We start from the raw sequence: 16,756 nt of genomic DNA, 5'->3' as shown, positions 1-16,756 counted from the left end.
AAAAAAAAATCTGCTTTAAACCTTCTACCTTGTTGCTCATTAGGGAGTGGAGACGAGGAGAAACTCGGGATGATGACAGGCCTCATAGGAGAGATGAGGACCGGCTGAGGCGCTTGGGGGATGATGAAGAGAGAGAGTCTTCTCTTAGACCAGATGATGATCGCATCCCCAGGCGTGGCCTAGATGACGACAGAGGTCCTAGACGTGGTCCTGATGAAGATAGATTTTCTCGTAGAGGAGCAGATGATGACCGTCCTTCCTGGCGTAATGCAGATGATGACAGGCCTCCGAGGCGAATTGGTGATGATGACAGGGGAAGCTGGCGCCACACAGATGACGACAGACCGCCCAGACGGGGACTAGATGACGACAGACCACCCAGACGGGGACTAGATGATGACAGAGGAAGCTGGCGCACAGCAGATGAGGACAGAGGACCTAGACGTGGGCTGGATGAGGACCGGGGGCCAAGACGAGGTGCTGATGATGAACGATCATCCTGGCGTAATGCTGATGATGACAGGGGTCCCAGGAGGGGCATGGATGATGACCGGGGTCCCAGGCGAGGGTTGGATGATGACCGAGGACCTTGGAGGAATGCTGATGATGATAGGATTTCCAGGCGAGGTGCAGATGAAGACCGGGGCCCTTGGAGAAATATGGATGATGATCGGATTTCCAGACGGGGTGATGATGCAAGACCTGGTCCCTGGAGACCATTTGTCAAGCCAGGTAAGATTATAGTATTAAGAAAACTAGATGATTTGCGAAATCTTTTTCGATGTGTTTGTTGACATGTAAAAAACAAAAGTCGTAGGGCTAAATGACAGTTGAAGTTGTACTATATTTGTGTGCACACACACGGAGATATTTTAGTGCCTGTGCATTTTAGTGCCCATGCAGTGGCTTTAAGATAAATGTTTTTATTAAATATTTATCCATACGACTGTTCACTCATGGGATCATATTCAGGAGTTCATTTTTGTTCTTCTAGCCAACTCTGATGCTTATCCGTTTTTCCCCTTCTCCAAATACACATGCTCTTGTGAACTATTCTTAAATGTGTAAGATAAGCGTTTGTAAAGACGATATGATGTGGGTGTAGAAAATTAAACTATAAGAACAGTGTGTGCTGTTAACCATTGAGCCACTCCTCAGTTCCTCATCTGCCTTTTGATGGTTCTTAAATCCAACCACCCTGATTAGGTCTGGGTCCTTTGAGCTCTTGCCCTACAAGTGATTTCTGCCACCTTTTCTTCACTCCAGTTCTTTTTGTAGTACACAGAATAGTCCTTGAGTTCAGAGTTAATTAGCACCTTTTTTTCTTTTAGTAGTGTGGCTTCTGTGGCAAACTTTTTTGTTCTTTCTAGCCTTGGCCATATTCCACTATTTAACTATGTGACCTTAGGATAAGTGACTTCCATGCCTTATGTAAAATGGGGTTGACAGTATGGTAGATTCTCAGTAAATTGTGGTTGTGTCCTATAGAAAGTTATCTCCTTGGGTGTACACATACACATACACTTGTAATCCTAGCAAAGGCAAAGGGCTGGCAGATCTCTGGGATTGAGGCCAGCCTGGTCTACAGAGTAAGTCCAGGACAGCCAAGGCTACACAGAGAAACCTTGTCTCAAAAAACAAAAACAAACAAACAAAAAAACAAAACTTGCTAGGAGTTAAAGTGAGGAATTCTAGAAGAAATACAAGGTGTTACATGCCTTTATATTCTGCCATCTGTTTAAAGGCCAGCAGTCCTTTGTAAACCATTCTTGAACAAAGTTAGTCTAACACTGTATTTTCCCTTTAATATTGGAGATAGTTAAACATGATTGGGGGTCATTTGAACAGTGAAGTAACCAGCAAAAATCACAGTACTAAATAAATAGACATTTATTTAGAAGACAGTTTTTATAATAAAGGCTGATCCTGGGAGGCAAAGTGCTGTCAACCTGAGCTGTCATCACATGTGTCCGGAGACAACTTTTTCCCCCTGAATTGAGTGATGGCATAATTTTAACACATTTGCAGCCGGGTATGGTGGTGCATGCCTATAATCTCCGCACTCTGGGAGGCAGAGGCTGGCAGAGCACTGTGAGTTTGAGGCCAGCCTGGTCTACAAAGCAAGTCCAGGACAGCCAGGGCTACACAGGGAAACCCTGTCTCGAAAAACCAAAAAAATAAACAAAAAGCCCAAATATTTTTAAGTATGTTATGTATAATGGCACACACCTTTAATCTCAGCACTCTGCAGGCAGCCGCAGATCTTTCTGAGTTCAGTTGTGGTCTACATAGCAAGTTCTAGGACAGCCAAGGCTTCATAGAGAAACCCTGTCTTTAAAAAAAAACAAGAGTCTGGCAGTAATGAGAATTGACTTACGGCAAGATTTTTGCAAGTTAATAAAAATGGGATTTAAGTCTACTTTTGCACTTGTTGATGTGAAAGTCAGGTACAACAATGAATAGTTTTATAGCTGTGATGCTCTCAACAGTGAGAACTTAGCTTGCTTTGACTTCTTGCTGCTTCATGTGAAACACTGGGCAGAATCAAAGCATTTGTTCTTGTTTTATGACTGGGTGGTGGAGGAATATCACAGAGGACAAGACCTGGGGAGAATCTTTGATAAAATGTTACAGGGTATGAATTCATAATTTGTGGTCTGTAGTAAAATAGGAACAGATTTTATACTGATAATGAGTCTACGCACCAGGAAAAATGAGTCTTTTTATTTTATGAAACATCATTTCCAGACTGTTTTAAGCTTATGTAGATACATAACTCAAAAATTGTTAATGGCTAGCTGTTTGTAGATACACATGGTTTAAAAAAAGATTTATTACTTACATAGTCCTCTGCCTGCCTGTATAACTATATACCAGAAGAGGGCACCAGATCTCATTATAGATGGTTGCCACCATGTGGTCGCTGGAGATTGAACTGAGAACCTTTGGAAAAAAAGTTACTGCTCTTTACCTCTGAGCCATCTCTCCATCTTTATACATTGCTTTCTTTAAAAATGGGATTGGGGGTATCTTCAGTTTCTGTTTAGGGTGATGAATCAATGCTAAGATGTCTTCTTTAAAGTCACAGGATAAGCTCAGTTGATAAAGTATTTGCATAGCATGCATAAGGCCTTGTGTTATCCTCAGCACCACATCAACATACAGTTGTTAATGTTAAAAATAAAATTGCTTCTTTTTATAAAATAGGTGGATGGAGAGAGAAAGAAAAGGCTAGAGAAGAAAGTTGGGGTCCACCTCGAGAATCAAGACCATCAGAAGAACGTGAATGGGATAGAGACAAAGAGAAGGATAGAGAGAGCCAAGATCGAGAGGAGAATGACAAGGACCTTGAACGGGAAAGGGACAGAGAAAGAGATGGAGACCGGGAGGATCGCTTCAGAAGACCCAGGTTGGAAATGACCTACTGTGTTAACTGACTTTTCTTAAACTCTGTTGTGCATTCTAAATCATGTTTGATAAATAATGCCCTGGCCTCACTTAACCATTAGATGTACATAGAGTGTGATTGATTAACACCCCCTTCCCCATCTAGAAAATGAGAAGACATGGAGCCTTAAGCTGTTTGCATAAATGGTAAAGAAAGCAGTCCAGATGTCTACTGCACTGTCTTTTTAGATCAGTGAATCAGCTTAGTTGTCCTTAAGTTATCCTTTTTTTTGTTTTTGAAAAGATGGCATCTTTCTGTGCAGCTTTGGCTGACCTGAACTTCAGTTTTTATTCAACTCACCTATGTTGAGATTTATAGTCAGTTGACAGTACACCCAGTTTTTATTAGTGTTAAAAGTCCTACCTTGTTCCCACTGCTATAACGGCTTTGCCACTAGCAAATCTAGTAGGAAAAGTTCTTTATAGCATGTGAACTAGCTGTTGGAATATAGGTTGTGCTACTTTAGGATCTTTAGGGAAGTAGCAACTATCCTAGGCCATCCTGGAGCTGGCCTCAAAATTCTAGAGTGTGATTAATGATGTTTGCTGTCACCACCCAGCTGGTGTGTTGTTTATAATTAGCCACATATTTTGTCAGAATGAGAACTGAGTTTGTCACTTTTAATGGCCACAGGGATGAAGGTGGCTGGAGAAGAGGACCAGCAGAAGAATCTTCAAGCTGGAGAGATTCAAGTCGCCGTGATGATAGGGACAGGGATGACCGTCGTCGGGAGAGAGATGATCGTCGTGATCTGAGAGACCTGAGAGAAAGAAGGGACTTAAGAGATGATAGAGACCGGAGAGGACCTCCCCTCAGATCAGAGCGAGAGGAAGGTAGAGACATATGGCTGTTGGAATGTTGGAGAACTATTTTGTGTCGTGACAGGGCCTTATATAATTGTCTTTCAAATTAATGCGAACATTGATAATAAGAGTAAATTCAATGTACTTAGTTGTCAGATTACGATGTAAGCTCATCTCTAAGGTACATGTAGCAACAGACTAAATGATAAGCAGCAGGAATTAATATTAGTAAAAATGGAGAAGCATTATTATATAAGGTCCTAGTGGATGAACACAAGTATAAATGTGGAGAATCAGGGCTGGTGAGATATTCAGTGAGGAAGGGCTTTTCTTGCCTGACAACTTGATTTCAATCCTGGGGATCCACATGGTAGAAAAAAAAGAACTCACTCCCTAAAAGTTGTCTTCTGACCTCCACAAACTCACATATACACAAACATTTTTTTAAAGCTCTTTTAGTGAAGTTATAAAGTGTCCATTGTTCTTACTTACTCATATGCTTTTAACAACTTGCTCAGCAGGATCAGAAGAGTACTAAAAGTATAACTTAAAATCTCACATTTTATAACTCATTTGATAAAAGTACTTCAGGAATCAGAAATCCTTTCATTTAACAGTTCTTTCTGTGCTTAAGATATTTCCATGACCAAGGATTTCTGTTTGTTTGCAATTTTTTGTTATGTCTGCAAGTTTTTATTTAAATACTTTTGTCAGATATGACACAGAATAATTAAAATATGGGTCTTTTACTGTGCATTGTTGATTTTTCCAAGTAGTTTGAGGTAGGCTTCGCTTCTGTTTATTTTTAACCAATAAAATACACTTGAAAATTTTTAAACTTTTCTAGCAAGCTCTTGGAGACGTGCAGATGACAGGAAAGATGACCGGACTGAAGAACGGGATCTACCTCGTCGTGTTCCTCCCACAGCTATTTCAAGAGATAGAGAAAGAGAGAGAGAACGAGAAGGTGAGAAAGAGAAAGCATCCTGGAGAGCTGAGAAAGATAGGGAGTCCCTTCGTCGTACTAAGAATGAAACTGATGAAGATGGATGGACCACAGTACGGCGCTAAGTCCCAAGACAAGAAACTTGTGGCTTCTTAAATAGGTTTGATCACATTCAAGGATATTCCTGTGCTTCAACCAGTCTAAATTCTTTAATGTTGTCTCACCATAACACAAAAAGCATGAACTTGTATTAATCATATATAATAGTTTGATCATGCACTGTATTCACAGGAGGTTGGAAAACCATGCCATTTTCTGGAATTTAAGGTGTTGCATTATTTCATCAATCATTTGTTTAAAAAAAACCTAAAAAATAAAAATGTGAACCCTTCAGGTGTTAACACCATATCTTGGTATACAATTGATCTTTTTGTTTTGTTTTGATTTTCAAATATCAGATATTAATTTGGAATAAGGTAAGGTTCTCCTAAAACATTTGAAAACCCATTAAGCCAATGGATCTGACAGCTTTCCCATGAATAGTAATGGGAACATACCTTGTTAGGTATTTTCTGTTAACTACATTTAGGCAGTTTGTAGCTTCTGATCAGTGTGTAGGCATTGCAAACACTGGTTGTAATGGGGTTTTCGTAGACTTTACTTGAGAGAGGTGAGTATAAAGCCTTTTGTAGTCATCATCATGATGGTGCTGCTCAAGTGCAGGTCCAGAACAGCACAGCTTTGGATTCCTAGAGCATTTGGTAACCTGTTGTGGGTTTGTTTTTTTTCTGTTGCCAAAAGAAAACTGCTTTTCCACTAATTCATGCCTTTTAAGCATTTTAAATATGACAATATTTATAAATGTGTGGTTTGGAGGAATTGTTTAAATTCTTTTTCCTAATTTTCTTTCTTCAGGATAGATTATTTCAACAAGTAATTTGTAGTGATGACTGTGTTGACTTCAATTTTGGAGTGTAGTAGCTGTGTTAGAGTAACCATGGTCTTATTGAAGCCAACACAGAACTTGCTGCTGTGTTTTTTCTTCGGTGATAAATAAAATACTTACATAATTGGTGTTAGTGTTGATTTGTTAATGGTGCTATATTCTATACATTGAGTTCCTGTGAATTTTTAATCAGTGCTGTTGAAATTTGTCATTGTTAGTATAACCTAACAGTAACACAAGAAGCAAATGGCAGCTAGCAAGTTTGTGAATGCCCTTGTTCATGGAACACTGTCATTTCCTTGAAATGTTCTGTGAGGTGATGTGCAGGGGTTACCAGCTTAGGTTTCATCTTGAATTAGAAGAAAAACAATAGTCACAAACTTAAAAGGTATAGACTTATAAATTACTAAACAGTGGTTTAAAAAGTTTCTACTGTTAGAGCTGTTAGGCCAGAAGAAATAGTACTGATGCTTTCCTGCTTAATCAGGTGCTTCTGTCTGATGTTACCAAAGACTGGGATTTCACACATGGAACTTGTTGCAATCAAAACAAGTAGAAGTACTTGCAGATTTACAGTACTTACAGGTTTATTGGGGCAATGGCCTGCTAGGTATGGGCTTACTAGTGAGCCAGACACTGATGTGGTAGATACAGATAGATCTGATGATGTTGCTTTGTGGTCCAGCTTATGGGTTCCCATTACACAGTCCACCCTCCACCACCACCCCACCAACATTTAGCAGGTTAGAGGAAGGCGGATTAGTCTGGATGTGCCAGGTGAGCCCTGTGGCTTCTGCAGTTGTAAAAATAAATAAATAAATAAATAAATGAATGAATGAATGAATGAATGAATGGAGTCTTACAGCTTTTATAGCTGTGCTTGAAGGGAGAGAGAACCTTCAGATGTCCGTCGTACTTGTCTGTAGAGTGCCAACCAGGGGTGGAGGTGGGTGTCAAAAACACTATGTATGGGATTGTTAGTCAAGAACTACCAGCACCACATGGTGCTGTAATCCCAGAACTTTGCTGGGTGAGGCAGAAAGGTACTGAATTTCCATGTCCGCTTTGTTTGGTGAGACCCAGTCTTGAAAACTGCACTTCTGTTGTGTTTTTCCCAAAGACTCTTTGGCTGTTCTATTTATAGAACAGAGCTATTAGAATGTTCTTATCAAGAAACTTGGACAACAAAATTAACCTGAAATAGACACATTCCTGATACATCGTTTTGGTTTAATATATCTGACAAAAGTTCTAATCAAAGCTATTTAACTTCTGAAAAGGACTTTAGAAAAAAATAAAGTACAAAAAAGTAAAAGGCCATTAGAATTAACAAGTTTGGATAAATAAAAGCAGACTAAAGCACAGCATAACTTGTGCCTCTGCCCATGGTGGAGCTGATACAGGGCTGTACCATTTTTGTGGTCTAGCCAGATTCACAGTGCACTCTTAGGCAGAAGCCAACCGTATCACACTTGTAGAATTAAACTTTGGGTTTTAAGTTTAATTTCTCTATAATAATGGGTATTGATCCTAGGGTTTTATGCACTCTGTCTAGGCAAGTGCTCTACCACTGAGCTGTATGGCCCTAAACTTGGGTCTCTACTGTAAACATTTTTGCAAAAACCTTTATAAAGTATAATTCCAAGGATTACTTGGCTTTCTTCTGCCTCCTGAGTGCCAGGATTAAAGGCACATACAAAGTCTGGCCCTAGGAATTTTTTGAGAGGAGGCAGCCTATGTATTTTCTCTAGAAAAACCTGAAATGTTTTTTTGTTGTTGTTTATATTGTAGATTTTCAGTATTTGTTAGCTGGGAAACAGACTTGGCATCAGGTGAAGAACATGTGGTATGGGATACGTTTTTGTGTGGACATGTTCTGGGTGCAAGTATGTGGGGGCCAGAGGTCAGTTGGTGCCCTCAATCACATTCTACCTCAAACAGTGTTTCTTTGAATCCGGAGTTCTCTAAACTGGGAGTTCGACTGCCTGGCTAGTGAGCCCCAGGCAAAGGGTTCTGCCTCTCCAGTGGTTTGAACACAGCTACTTTTGGCTTTAAAAAGTTACCGAAATCTACAGATAAATGTGGTCAGCCTCAGATGATAGTCTTCATGAGCCCACCTAACATTTTGACATTGAGTTTTCACTCAGATGTGGAGGTCACCCATGTAGCAAAGCTGGCCTCTGTCTCAATAGCACTGGGATTAAAAACACCACATGCCCATATTTTCCTGTGGGTGCTGGAGATCGAACTCTGGTCCTTGCGCTTAGATGTACTCTGACAGCTGTCTCAATGGAGCCCTCCATTCCAGGGAACAGGAATGCCCATCTCAACATTCCTGGTCCTGGTAAGATGTCAGAAAATAAAAGTTGGCATTAGGTTCATGCACTCATTGGTTCAGCTCATGTATTTATGTACTGGCATTCATACATGCCTTGGAAAGTATCTGATGGGATTACAAAAGCAATGAGACTACCTCTTTGAAAAGGCAGGGCAGTTAAGTTAGAGGATATGAATTTGTTGAAGAACTTCACCCAAAACAAATGTTATGTTTTCTAGTAAAATAACAAGGAACTACATGTTTTATTAAATTACTCAAGTTTAGGCTTAGGCCCAGTGGATGTGGGTCTATAACTAATGGATAGTTTTCTTCGTTGCTAATAATGTCTTTCTACCAACCCCATCTCCTTGTCTATGGTATGAAGCACCTCTTACCAATAGGGCTCACAGCTATCCAGTATTTTTACATCAGCCTCTTTTACACAGAAAATAAGTTTGTTGTGAAGTTGCTGCTTAATATGAAAGACAGTCTTGTATTACTAACCAAATCCGACTATTGGAAGCTTTATATACTTGGTGTTGGTGCCTGTTTAGTTCACCTCCATCTTTGCCTTGTTCTGTCTTGATGGTAGGTAGCTTTGTGCCATAATCCAGCATACACTGTGATAGATTTACAGGAGTACTGGAAGTAAGGGGTTAGTAAATTCTGAACGAAGATCTTTTGGGGTTCTGGAAGCAGACAGGAGTCTTCCACCAAGTGTGGAACCCCACCACCAAGGAGGTTATGACACTTGTATCCAACACCAATTATTAGAGCCTTGAAATGGTATGCCTGTATATCTGGAGGCAGGCAGCCCAGAGCGGAACCTTCCAGAACTCGGGTTATTGCATTATCTATAGTTTCCCATTTTCTATTGAGGAACCCTGAAATTGAGCAATCAAGGAGGGTTAACATTGCTCCCTTAGGTTTCCTCCTTTCTGACCTTAGCATCAGACATTTATAAAGAGTTGGACAGTCAGGATGGTGCATAGAGAAAATGCTAAGTAGGTATTACAGTGGAGATTAATGGATTCACATACGGTCACTATAAATACACATCTCTTACACAGCACCATTTCCAAACATGTACACAATATGATTAAGACTTGGCACAATTTTAAGGGCGGGAGATCTACTTGCTAATTCAGTAGAATTACCTGATACATAAAAAGGATACGAACTGTATTCTACCTGCTACAGTTTGTGCCTTCACGTCTCCCATCTAGGACAAACAACCCACGAGGAGGAACACCCTCTCAATACTGGAAGTGTACTAAATTGCTTTACCTGCAATCAGAAAAAGGATAAACTAAATAATTGCATCAGACAATAAAATAGTATTTTTGCCGACATTCCATAAAATTGTAGTTTTGCACTCAGTTCAGAGGCTATTAAAAATACTCTAGACCTAATAAAGTGCCTCCATAAAACGAAACATCCAAGATCAGAGACAATTTCATACTGATGCGCGCCGAAAATGGGCCGACGTATACAGTAAACAGCGCCTCATTCACCACACTTCAGCCAGTGGCACATCCGCTCAGCCCTCACCGTTTTGGCTGTGCGCTTTAGAAACTAGAGACAAGACACGACCACTCCTTAGGAAAGTGCTGCGGGTCCTCCGGTTTCAGTAAAACCAAGACCATTTCACAGGCGAGAGGAGCGCGACCATGCCTTCAAGTGTCCGAAGCTTCAAGTTGCAGCTCGCTCCTAACGCAGCTTCTTGCTGGGCAGGCTGTCCCTGGTGCTGCGCGGCGGCGGTCGGATGGCGGGCGGTGGCACTTTGGAGAGCGGGCAATACTTGATGGTGTGTGCGTTGTCGCCACTGGCGCCGCACAGGGGGCACGTGTAGCGACGCAGGACCGGGCACAGCACCCGGCCGTCGGGGCCCTTGAGGATGTGTGTGGTGTAGAGCGCCACCGCCTCCTTGTTGTTCCGACAGAACACACACACCTGCAGCTCCGGTTTCAGCAAACGCCCGACAGCCGCCCCGGATGCCGCGTGCAGACGAGGCTCGGCCGCCCACATAGGGCTCGGCTCCTCGCGCGGCACCACTTCGGCCGTGGAGGCAGTGGAGGTGGAGGGCGCGCAGCCCAGCAGCACCGCGGCGGCGCGCCCTGCGAAAGGGTTCAGCTCAGCGAAGCGCTCCTCCAGCAGCCCGGCCTCACCCGGGCCGACGCACAGCTCTAGCGCGCGCAATTCCAACGCGCCACCCAGGTAGCGGTCCCCGGCCCTCGGCTCTTCGCCATCGTCACCCTCGTCGTCCTCGGGCGGCCCTAGCGTGGGTACCGCCGCTGTGGGCCCGGGCCCCTCGTGCGGGGAGCCGCGGTCGCCAGCCCTGGTAATGAGAGTGGCTAGCCCCAGGTAGTCGTTCCAGGAGCTGAAGGGCTGCGGGTGCACCGGGCCCGGGGCGCTCACGTAGCGGGCGCTGGGCACGAGCGCCATAGGCGCAGAGGCGCGGGCGCGGCGGGGAGAGCCTGGCGCCCAAGGGAAAGCCTCCATGGGCCGGCAGCGGGCCGCGCGTCTCGCCGCCGCCGGCACAGGCCGGAGGAAGGGACGCAAGAGCCTGCCTGCCGGCCTGTCGCGGGGTGGGGCAGCCTAGCCTCCTTTTATCGCTCCCACTTCCCCCGCGCCCCTCCTCGCTGTCTCGGCCCTGCCCCCTGCGATCCTCCGCCGGGGCCACTGCGCCCGCGCCCCCGGACGGAGGCGGAGCGGAGGCGGGCGCGCGCTTCTCTCCAGCCCCGCGCTCCTCCAGCGCCCCGCGCGCTTCGCCCACCTCGCCAGCTGCGGGGCGCCTGGCATCCTGCGAGGGGGCGGTGAGGCGCCGCCTCGGGCTCTGGTGCTCACTGGCTGCCGACCTGACTCCGCGGGCGCCGCTCGGGACGCTGATTGGTGGCAGCCGAGGAGGGGGCGGGCGGTGCTTCGGGGAGTGGGTAGCTGTGCAGAGAAGGGCTGGGTGAGGCGATGGCTGAGCTCGAGCGTGGGGACCTAAACCGGTGACCCAGCTTGATCTTCTCTCTGCGGGGTAGTGAGGATCTCGTGGGCGCAGGTCGCATTGGAACCACTGGGATGCATGCATCCGCCTGCAGCTTTGGCTGCACTGGGGTTTACGGTCTGGGACCACCACTTTCCCTTGCAGCATCATCAGCAAAAAAAAGCTGAGGGAGACAGGGCTATGCGCTAAATCCCATCAAAGCCCAGCTCAGCCCAATGACTTCGGTTGGCACAGCGCTCTGGAGCTCTTTCCACAGGGTGAAATCCTCCCACAAACCTTGACACGCAGGGAGGAACCACGGTAGTGGAGAGCCTCAGCAGGTCCAACAGGTGTTCAGAAACTAGGAGCGGTGGGCTGCTTAGGTGGTGTTGAGGACTGGGCCAGAAATTCTTTCTCCGGGACAGTTTTCATAAAGCTCCTCTTTTGGGGGCTTGTATATTGAAATATAGAGTCAATGCAAATTGAAAAATAGTATATTCAGTGTTTTGAAATGGACAGCATTTTCTCTTTTTGGTAAAACTCTGGAGAATAAAGGACTTATTAGGAGGGAAAAGAGGTAGTCTTGTCCTTCCCTGGAAAAGAGGCTTAAAATGACAAACAGTAACAACCTCAAAAAAAAAAAAAAAATCAAATTTAGAAAAAGGCACTGAGAGCATTTCCGGTGTGACTAGAATGAGGAAAATGCCTTCTCTTTGTTGGCTGAGCAGGGGAGAAAGTTGATTTTTCTTCCCACTGTGAACAGTGCAGTGACAATAGAAAGTGATAGAATCCCTAATGCTGTCAGCTCTTCTTCTTATTACTTTTATTATTATTATTTACAATTTGTTTACTTTGTATCCTGGTTGTAGCCCCCTCCCTCATCTCCTGGTCCCACCCTTCCTCTCTCTTCCTCCCCTATCTCCCTTCCCTAGTCCACTGATAGAGGAGGTCCTCTTCCCCTACTGTCTGATCTTAGCCATTCAGGCCCCATCAGGACTGTCTGGATGCTCTTCTTCTGTGGCCTGGCAAGGTCTCCCCACAGGAGAGAAGTGATGAGAGAGCAGGCAACTGAATTCATGTCAGAGAGTGTCTCTTCTCTTCTTATTAGGGAAAAGGAGACCCACATGGAGACTGAGCCCACAAGGAAATCAACAAAGCCAAAACAAACAAACAAACAAACAAACAAACAAACATAAACAGGACCCAAGCAGTCCTTCAGAGACTGATGCATCGATTGAAGACCATGCATAGAGAGGACCAAGACCCTCCTGTTCATATGTGGCTCATAGATAGCTAATTACCTTTCTTTAGGTAGTAGGACACAGCCACATGCCTTGCTGTGCCTGGCACAGGATGCTCAGAACTTGGTTCTGGCTTGCATTAATATTAGAATGAATGTATGAGTGAAGTAGGTCATTTGTGAGAAGAATCTTTGGGATCATCTAATCTTATCTTTACAGGTGAAGAAAATGAGACCCCAAGAAGAGATGGAAATTCTTGAAGGCCGAACAGTGACTATGTGACAGTCAGAATTAGTACTCAGGCCCCATTACTTTTAGCCAGGTGACCTCCCAAACACCACAGCACAGGTTTTTCAGGCTAAATTGGTGTTTGCATCAGTGGGAAGTTGAAAAGAAGTGAATTGGAATGATGTGGCTTTGCTTGCAGGGAGCTGTACAGAACCCACTGGAGGTACAGGGGCAGAACCAGAAGCAAGAAAAGGATATCTGTTCTTATCAATTGTCAAGTTGGAGCCTGAAGATATGTTACATTCTCTTCTCATGTCCTAGTTTCCATCGTTTGGTAGAGACCTGAAGCTGGGGAGAAATACCCTGCACTTGGCAATATAGTTCCTATTCAAAGTTTGTGTTGGTACTCAGATTCAAATTCACCCTTTATTCCCCCCGAACACACACACCAAAGATAAACAGAAGAGATGGCATGCTTGGGTCTCCCACAGAAGCCTGGCAGGTTTGCTGACACTGAACTTGAGCTCTTACCCCAAGCATGGTGTCTCCAGAGTGGGATGAAGATTATTATTCTAAAAATGGAATAGAAATATGCCTGCATATTTTCAGTGTATGCAAAGTTCTCAAGCTCTGAAGAAAGGGGGTCCTATTCTGAGAAACACTTCAGCAAGCAAAATTTAAACCTGCTTGCTGTCTACTTTCTCTCAGTCAGGCTAAAACGAAGAAGGCAAACAAGAAATAGGCCTTTTGCCCACCTCCACATGTTTCTTAGCCCCTGGGTTGAGTGAGAATAAAGCTTTAAAAAAAAGCTTTATTGTGTTTTTGCATGCTCACTCTGCCCCCTGCTAGTGTGTGTGTGTGTGTGTGTGTCTGTCTGTCTGTCTATGACACACACTGCAGCACTAGTGGGGAAGTCAGGAGACAACTTTCAGTAGTGAGGTCTTCCACCTTTGAGTGGGTTTCAGGGATTGAATTTAGACTGTCAGGGCTTGCATAGCAAGTGCTTTTACCTGCTTGATCCATCTTGACAGCCCAAGAATAAAATGTTTACATGAAGAGCAAATGCCTTGTCCAGTTCTTGCAGCCTGAAGGCATGGATGATGGTACAGAGCGATCTTGGAAGGCTGTAGAAGGAGCATGTGTAGAAAAACATGGTGGAACTCAACTACATGTGTTGCTGCTTCCCGTTGCCACCCTTATTCGAGTGTAAGAAGGTGTCTGACCCAGAAAAAAGTCTTAGAATGGAGAAAAAGGTCATGAAGGAGTTTTAATTGTTCTTCAGTATATACATGGCTTCTACACAGAGGCAGATGTTGGTATTAGTGACTTTGGAAACAACAGAGTAGGTGGCTGCTCCAGGTCTGGGCTAAATAAACATTTACTTTTTGTCATTGAACATAGGCCTCAGCCTGACCTTGAATTCTCCAGCTTTCTCTGAGGCAGAAGAATGGATGACAGATGTCTTCCAGCACCTCCAATGGAGTTGAACTACCTGTTGTTTACTTTCTGAGAGTCTGGAATGCAGCAGGCAGATAGCCATAGTGTGAAAGTTTTTGTTTTGTCTTGTTTTTCATAAATATACTCATCTGTTGGAGTAGACAGGTGGGCATGGACTTCTCAGCTTCCTTCTCAAGTGTGCTTGCTGGCTAGAGAGAAGGCTCTGGTGGGCAGGGGCAGGGGCTGTTTGTGCTATATTCATTTCCACACCCACCCTGTTTTTTTTGTTTTTTTTTTTTTTTTTTTTTTTTTTTTTTTGCTGGTAGCAGAACTGAGACATGAGAGGCTACACACAGACTGTGGGTGGGCTGAATTTTCCAGAAGCATGAGGTCAGCCCTAAGTAATGAGTCAGTTTGGCCAGGCACTAGGAAGCTAGATACTGTTTGTTGGGCTCTGGTGAGTACCTCAAAGTGCTTTTCCCTATCCACTTTCCTACAAAACGATAAGGCAGGCCCTGTGAGAGGCACTGGAGAGATCTGTTGGAAAGGCCTTGCCCCTCCAACTCTGGCCATAACTCTGGCCAAGATTTAGGCTCTGAGGATAATGCTCCTGCCCTTTATGACTCTATGTAATCTTGGAGATGGACATTCATCCTGGGTGAAGAGGCTTTACTGGGCTCTGCTGGAGTCTGAAGACATCTGTGGCTTTGGATGAGGGCTTTGGCTTGGGGTCTCTGGGCTCCAGTCCCTTCCTGTGAACCTTGAAGGCACTCCTCAAGGAAAATGACCTGCCTTCCAAATTCCGTGTTTCATCCTGACCTTATAACTTGGGACAGGTTTAAGTCAAGAAGAGATATCTCAGTTTTATGGTTTCCACTGAGTGAGGAGAAGGCTAGTGATCCCGTCCTAGCCCTTGAACTTGAGATGCAAGCAGATACCTGTTTAGAAGGAGTTTTCTCCTTTTGTATATGACAGAAAGCTGCACACATAAAATCTCAACAGTATGGCTGCTTAAGTAAGACCTGAAAAATGGCAACACCAGTTGACACACCTATCTGAATGGGGGAAATTTCACAAGGTCCCATCCCTAGACAAAGAACTGGAAGTCTTCTCCAGGCATGAGCCCAATAGGTTATCCACTCCCAAGTGTCAGCTCTTACAAATGTAGGACTAACACGAAAAGAAGTCCAGCAGGTCACACTGATAAATTTATACAGCAATAAATAATGAATAAGCTGGGGATGGGCACACAGCTTTGACCCCAGCACTTTGAAGGCAGAGCCAGGTGGATCTCTATGAGTTGGAGGCCAGACTGATTTACATAATGAGAACTTATCTAAAAAGAAGGAGGAGGAAAAAGAAAGAAGAGAATAAGAGTGGAGGGATAAAAGTGGAGGGACACAGAACTTGGAGAAAGGAGAGGAAGTAATGTAAACACAGCATTCACATATGAAATTCTCAAGATATTTCATATAACAAAAAGCTAACAACTCAGTGTATACCAGGAAACCCATTCCTCAACTTAGGTAATGCAGCTGGAGTAGACCTGAGGTAATGAGGCTTTAGGATAAAGCTGGTCCAGTGGTGGGTTAAAACAAACAAACAAACAGTTATTTAAAAAAACAACTCTGGTGACATTTGTTACGTGACATATAATTATCTTTGTGGCTGCAGCATGTAGAGTTGGGTCCTCTTATTTGCATCTGGCGTTATTTCTCTATTGGAACTTTGTGGTCATACAAAAAAGTATTTGCCACCTGTCAAACGGTATGCTTTGTTCTGGCTAGAGGTGACACACCTGTGTCAGATTTTAAACACCCCCCTCCTTTTTCCCTGTTTGAGTTAAGGTCTAACTATGCAGCTCAGGTTTGCCTGGAACTTGATGTGTATGTAGCCCAGGTTGGTCTCTAATCCAGGATCCTCCTGCCTCTACCACTTAAGTGCTGGAATGAAGGGTGTGGGTCACTTTGAACTACATCAGGCTTCTGTGTGCGTGTAGACAGGGCTGGAAGGGAATTGGGAGACTCAAGTCTGGGATTTCTTCTCTTCTCTCACTTCCTGCCTTGGATACAGTTTTCCTGTTAATGGGAATGATTTCGCTACCATGAGCACCTTTCAGTTTTCACGTGCCACAGCACATGGACCCCAGGAGTTTTGATTGCCCTGTGCTTCAGAATAACCTGCTAATAGGTGTCAGCCTGAGCCTTGCACCTGTGTATTTTTTGTCCCAAAGGTGCTTCTTCCACCTGTATCCCTTTCACTCCTTTAGATGACTGAGGTGTGTTTGGGGACTTCTGGGATTTTAGTAGGCATGTGGAAGACAGGTAGTAATACACTGAGGAGGGGATGGAGCAAAACTGATTACATCCTACTCTGTTAGAGAGGTCCACCAAATCAAACTCAGATCCATGTAAAT

The 16,756-nt window shown here is 44.2% G+C and overlaps 2 protein-coding genes across 2 annotated transcripts in view; one reads left to right on the top strand and one right to left on the bottom strand.

Annotated features, from left to right (window-relative positions):
* Eif3a (eukaryotic translation initiation factor 3 subunit A) overlaps window positions 1–5,605 on the top strand; it is a 6,572-nt gene extending 967 nt beyond the window's left edge. The window contains exons 2-5 of the mRNA XM_055591764.1: window positions 44–732; window positions 3,208–3,409; window positions 4,082–4,281; window positions 5,099–5,605. Of these exons, the coding sequence (XP_055447739.1) occupies window positions 44–732; window positions 3,208–3,409; window positions 4,082–4,281; window positions 5,099–5,322 (1,315 nt within the window). The 3' untranslated portion in view covers window positions 5,323–5,605. The remainder of the gene's footprint in view (window positions 1–43; window positions 733–3,207; window positions 3,410–4,081; window positions 4,282–5,098) is intronic.
* Window positions 5,606–6,751: 1,146 nt separating this feature from the next.
* Window positions 6,752–10,962, bottom strand: Nanos1 (nanos C2HC-type zinc finger 1). Its single transcript, XM_055591654.1, has one exon. It carries the CDS (start codon window positions 10,960–10,962, stop codon window positions 10,171–10,173), a length of 792 nt encoding a protein of 263 aa, XP_055447629.1. The 3' UTR covers window positions 6,752–10,170.
* Window positions 10,963–16,756: the final 5,794 nt, after the last annotated feature.

This window comes from Psammomys obesus, unplaced genomic scaffold, assembly GCF_907164565.1.
Source record: "Psammomys obesus unplaced genomic scaffold, mPsaObe1.curated_primary_1811, whole genome shotgun sequence".
Classification (NCBI taxonomy): domain Eukaryota; kingdom Metazoa; phylum Chordata; class Mammalia; order Rodentia; family Muridae; genus Psammomys; species Psammomys obesus.
Note: the sequence above shows the minus strand (reverse complement) of the source record. Positions and strands in the feature narration are given on the sequence as shown.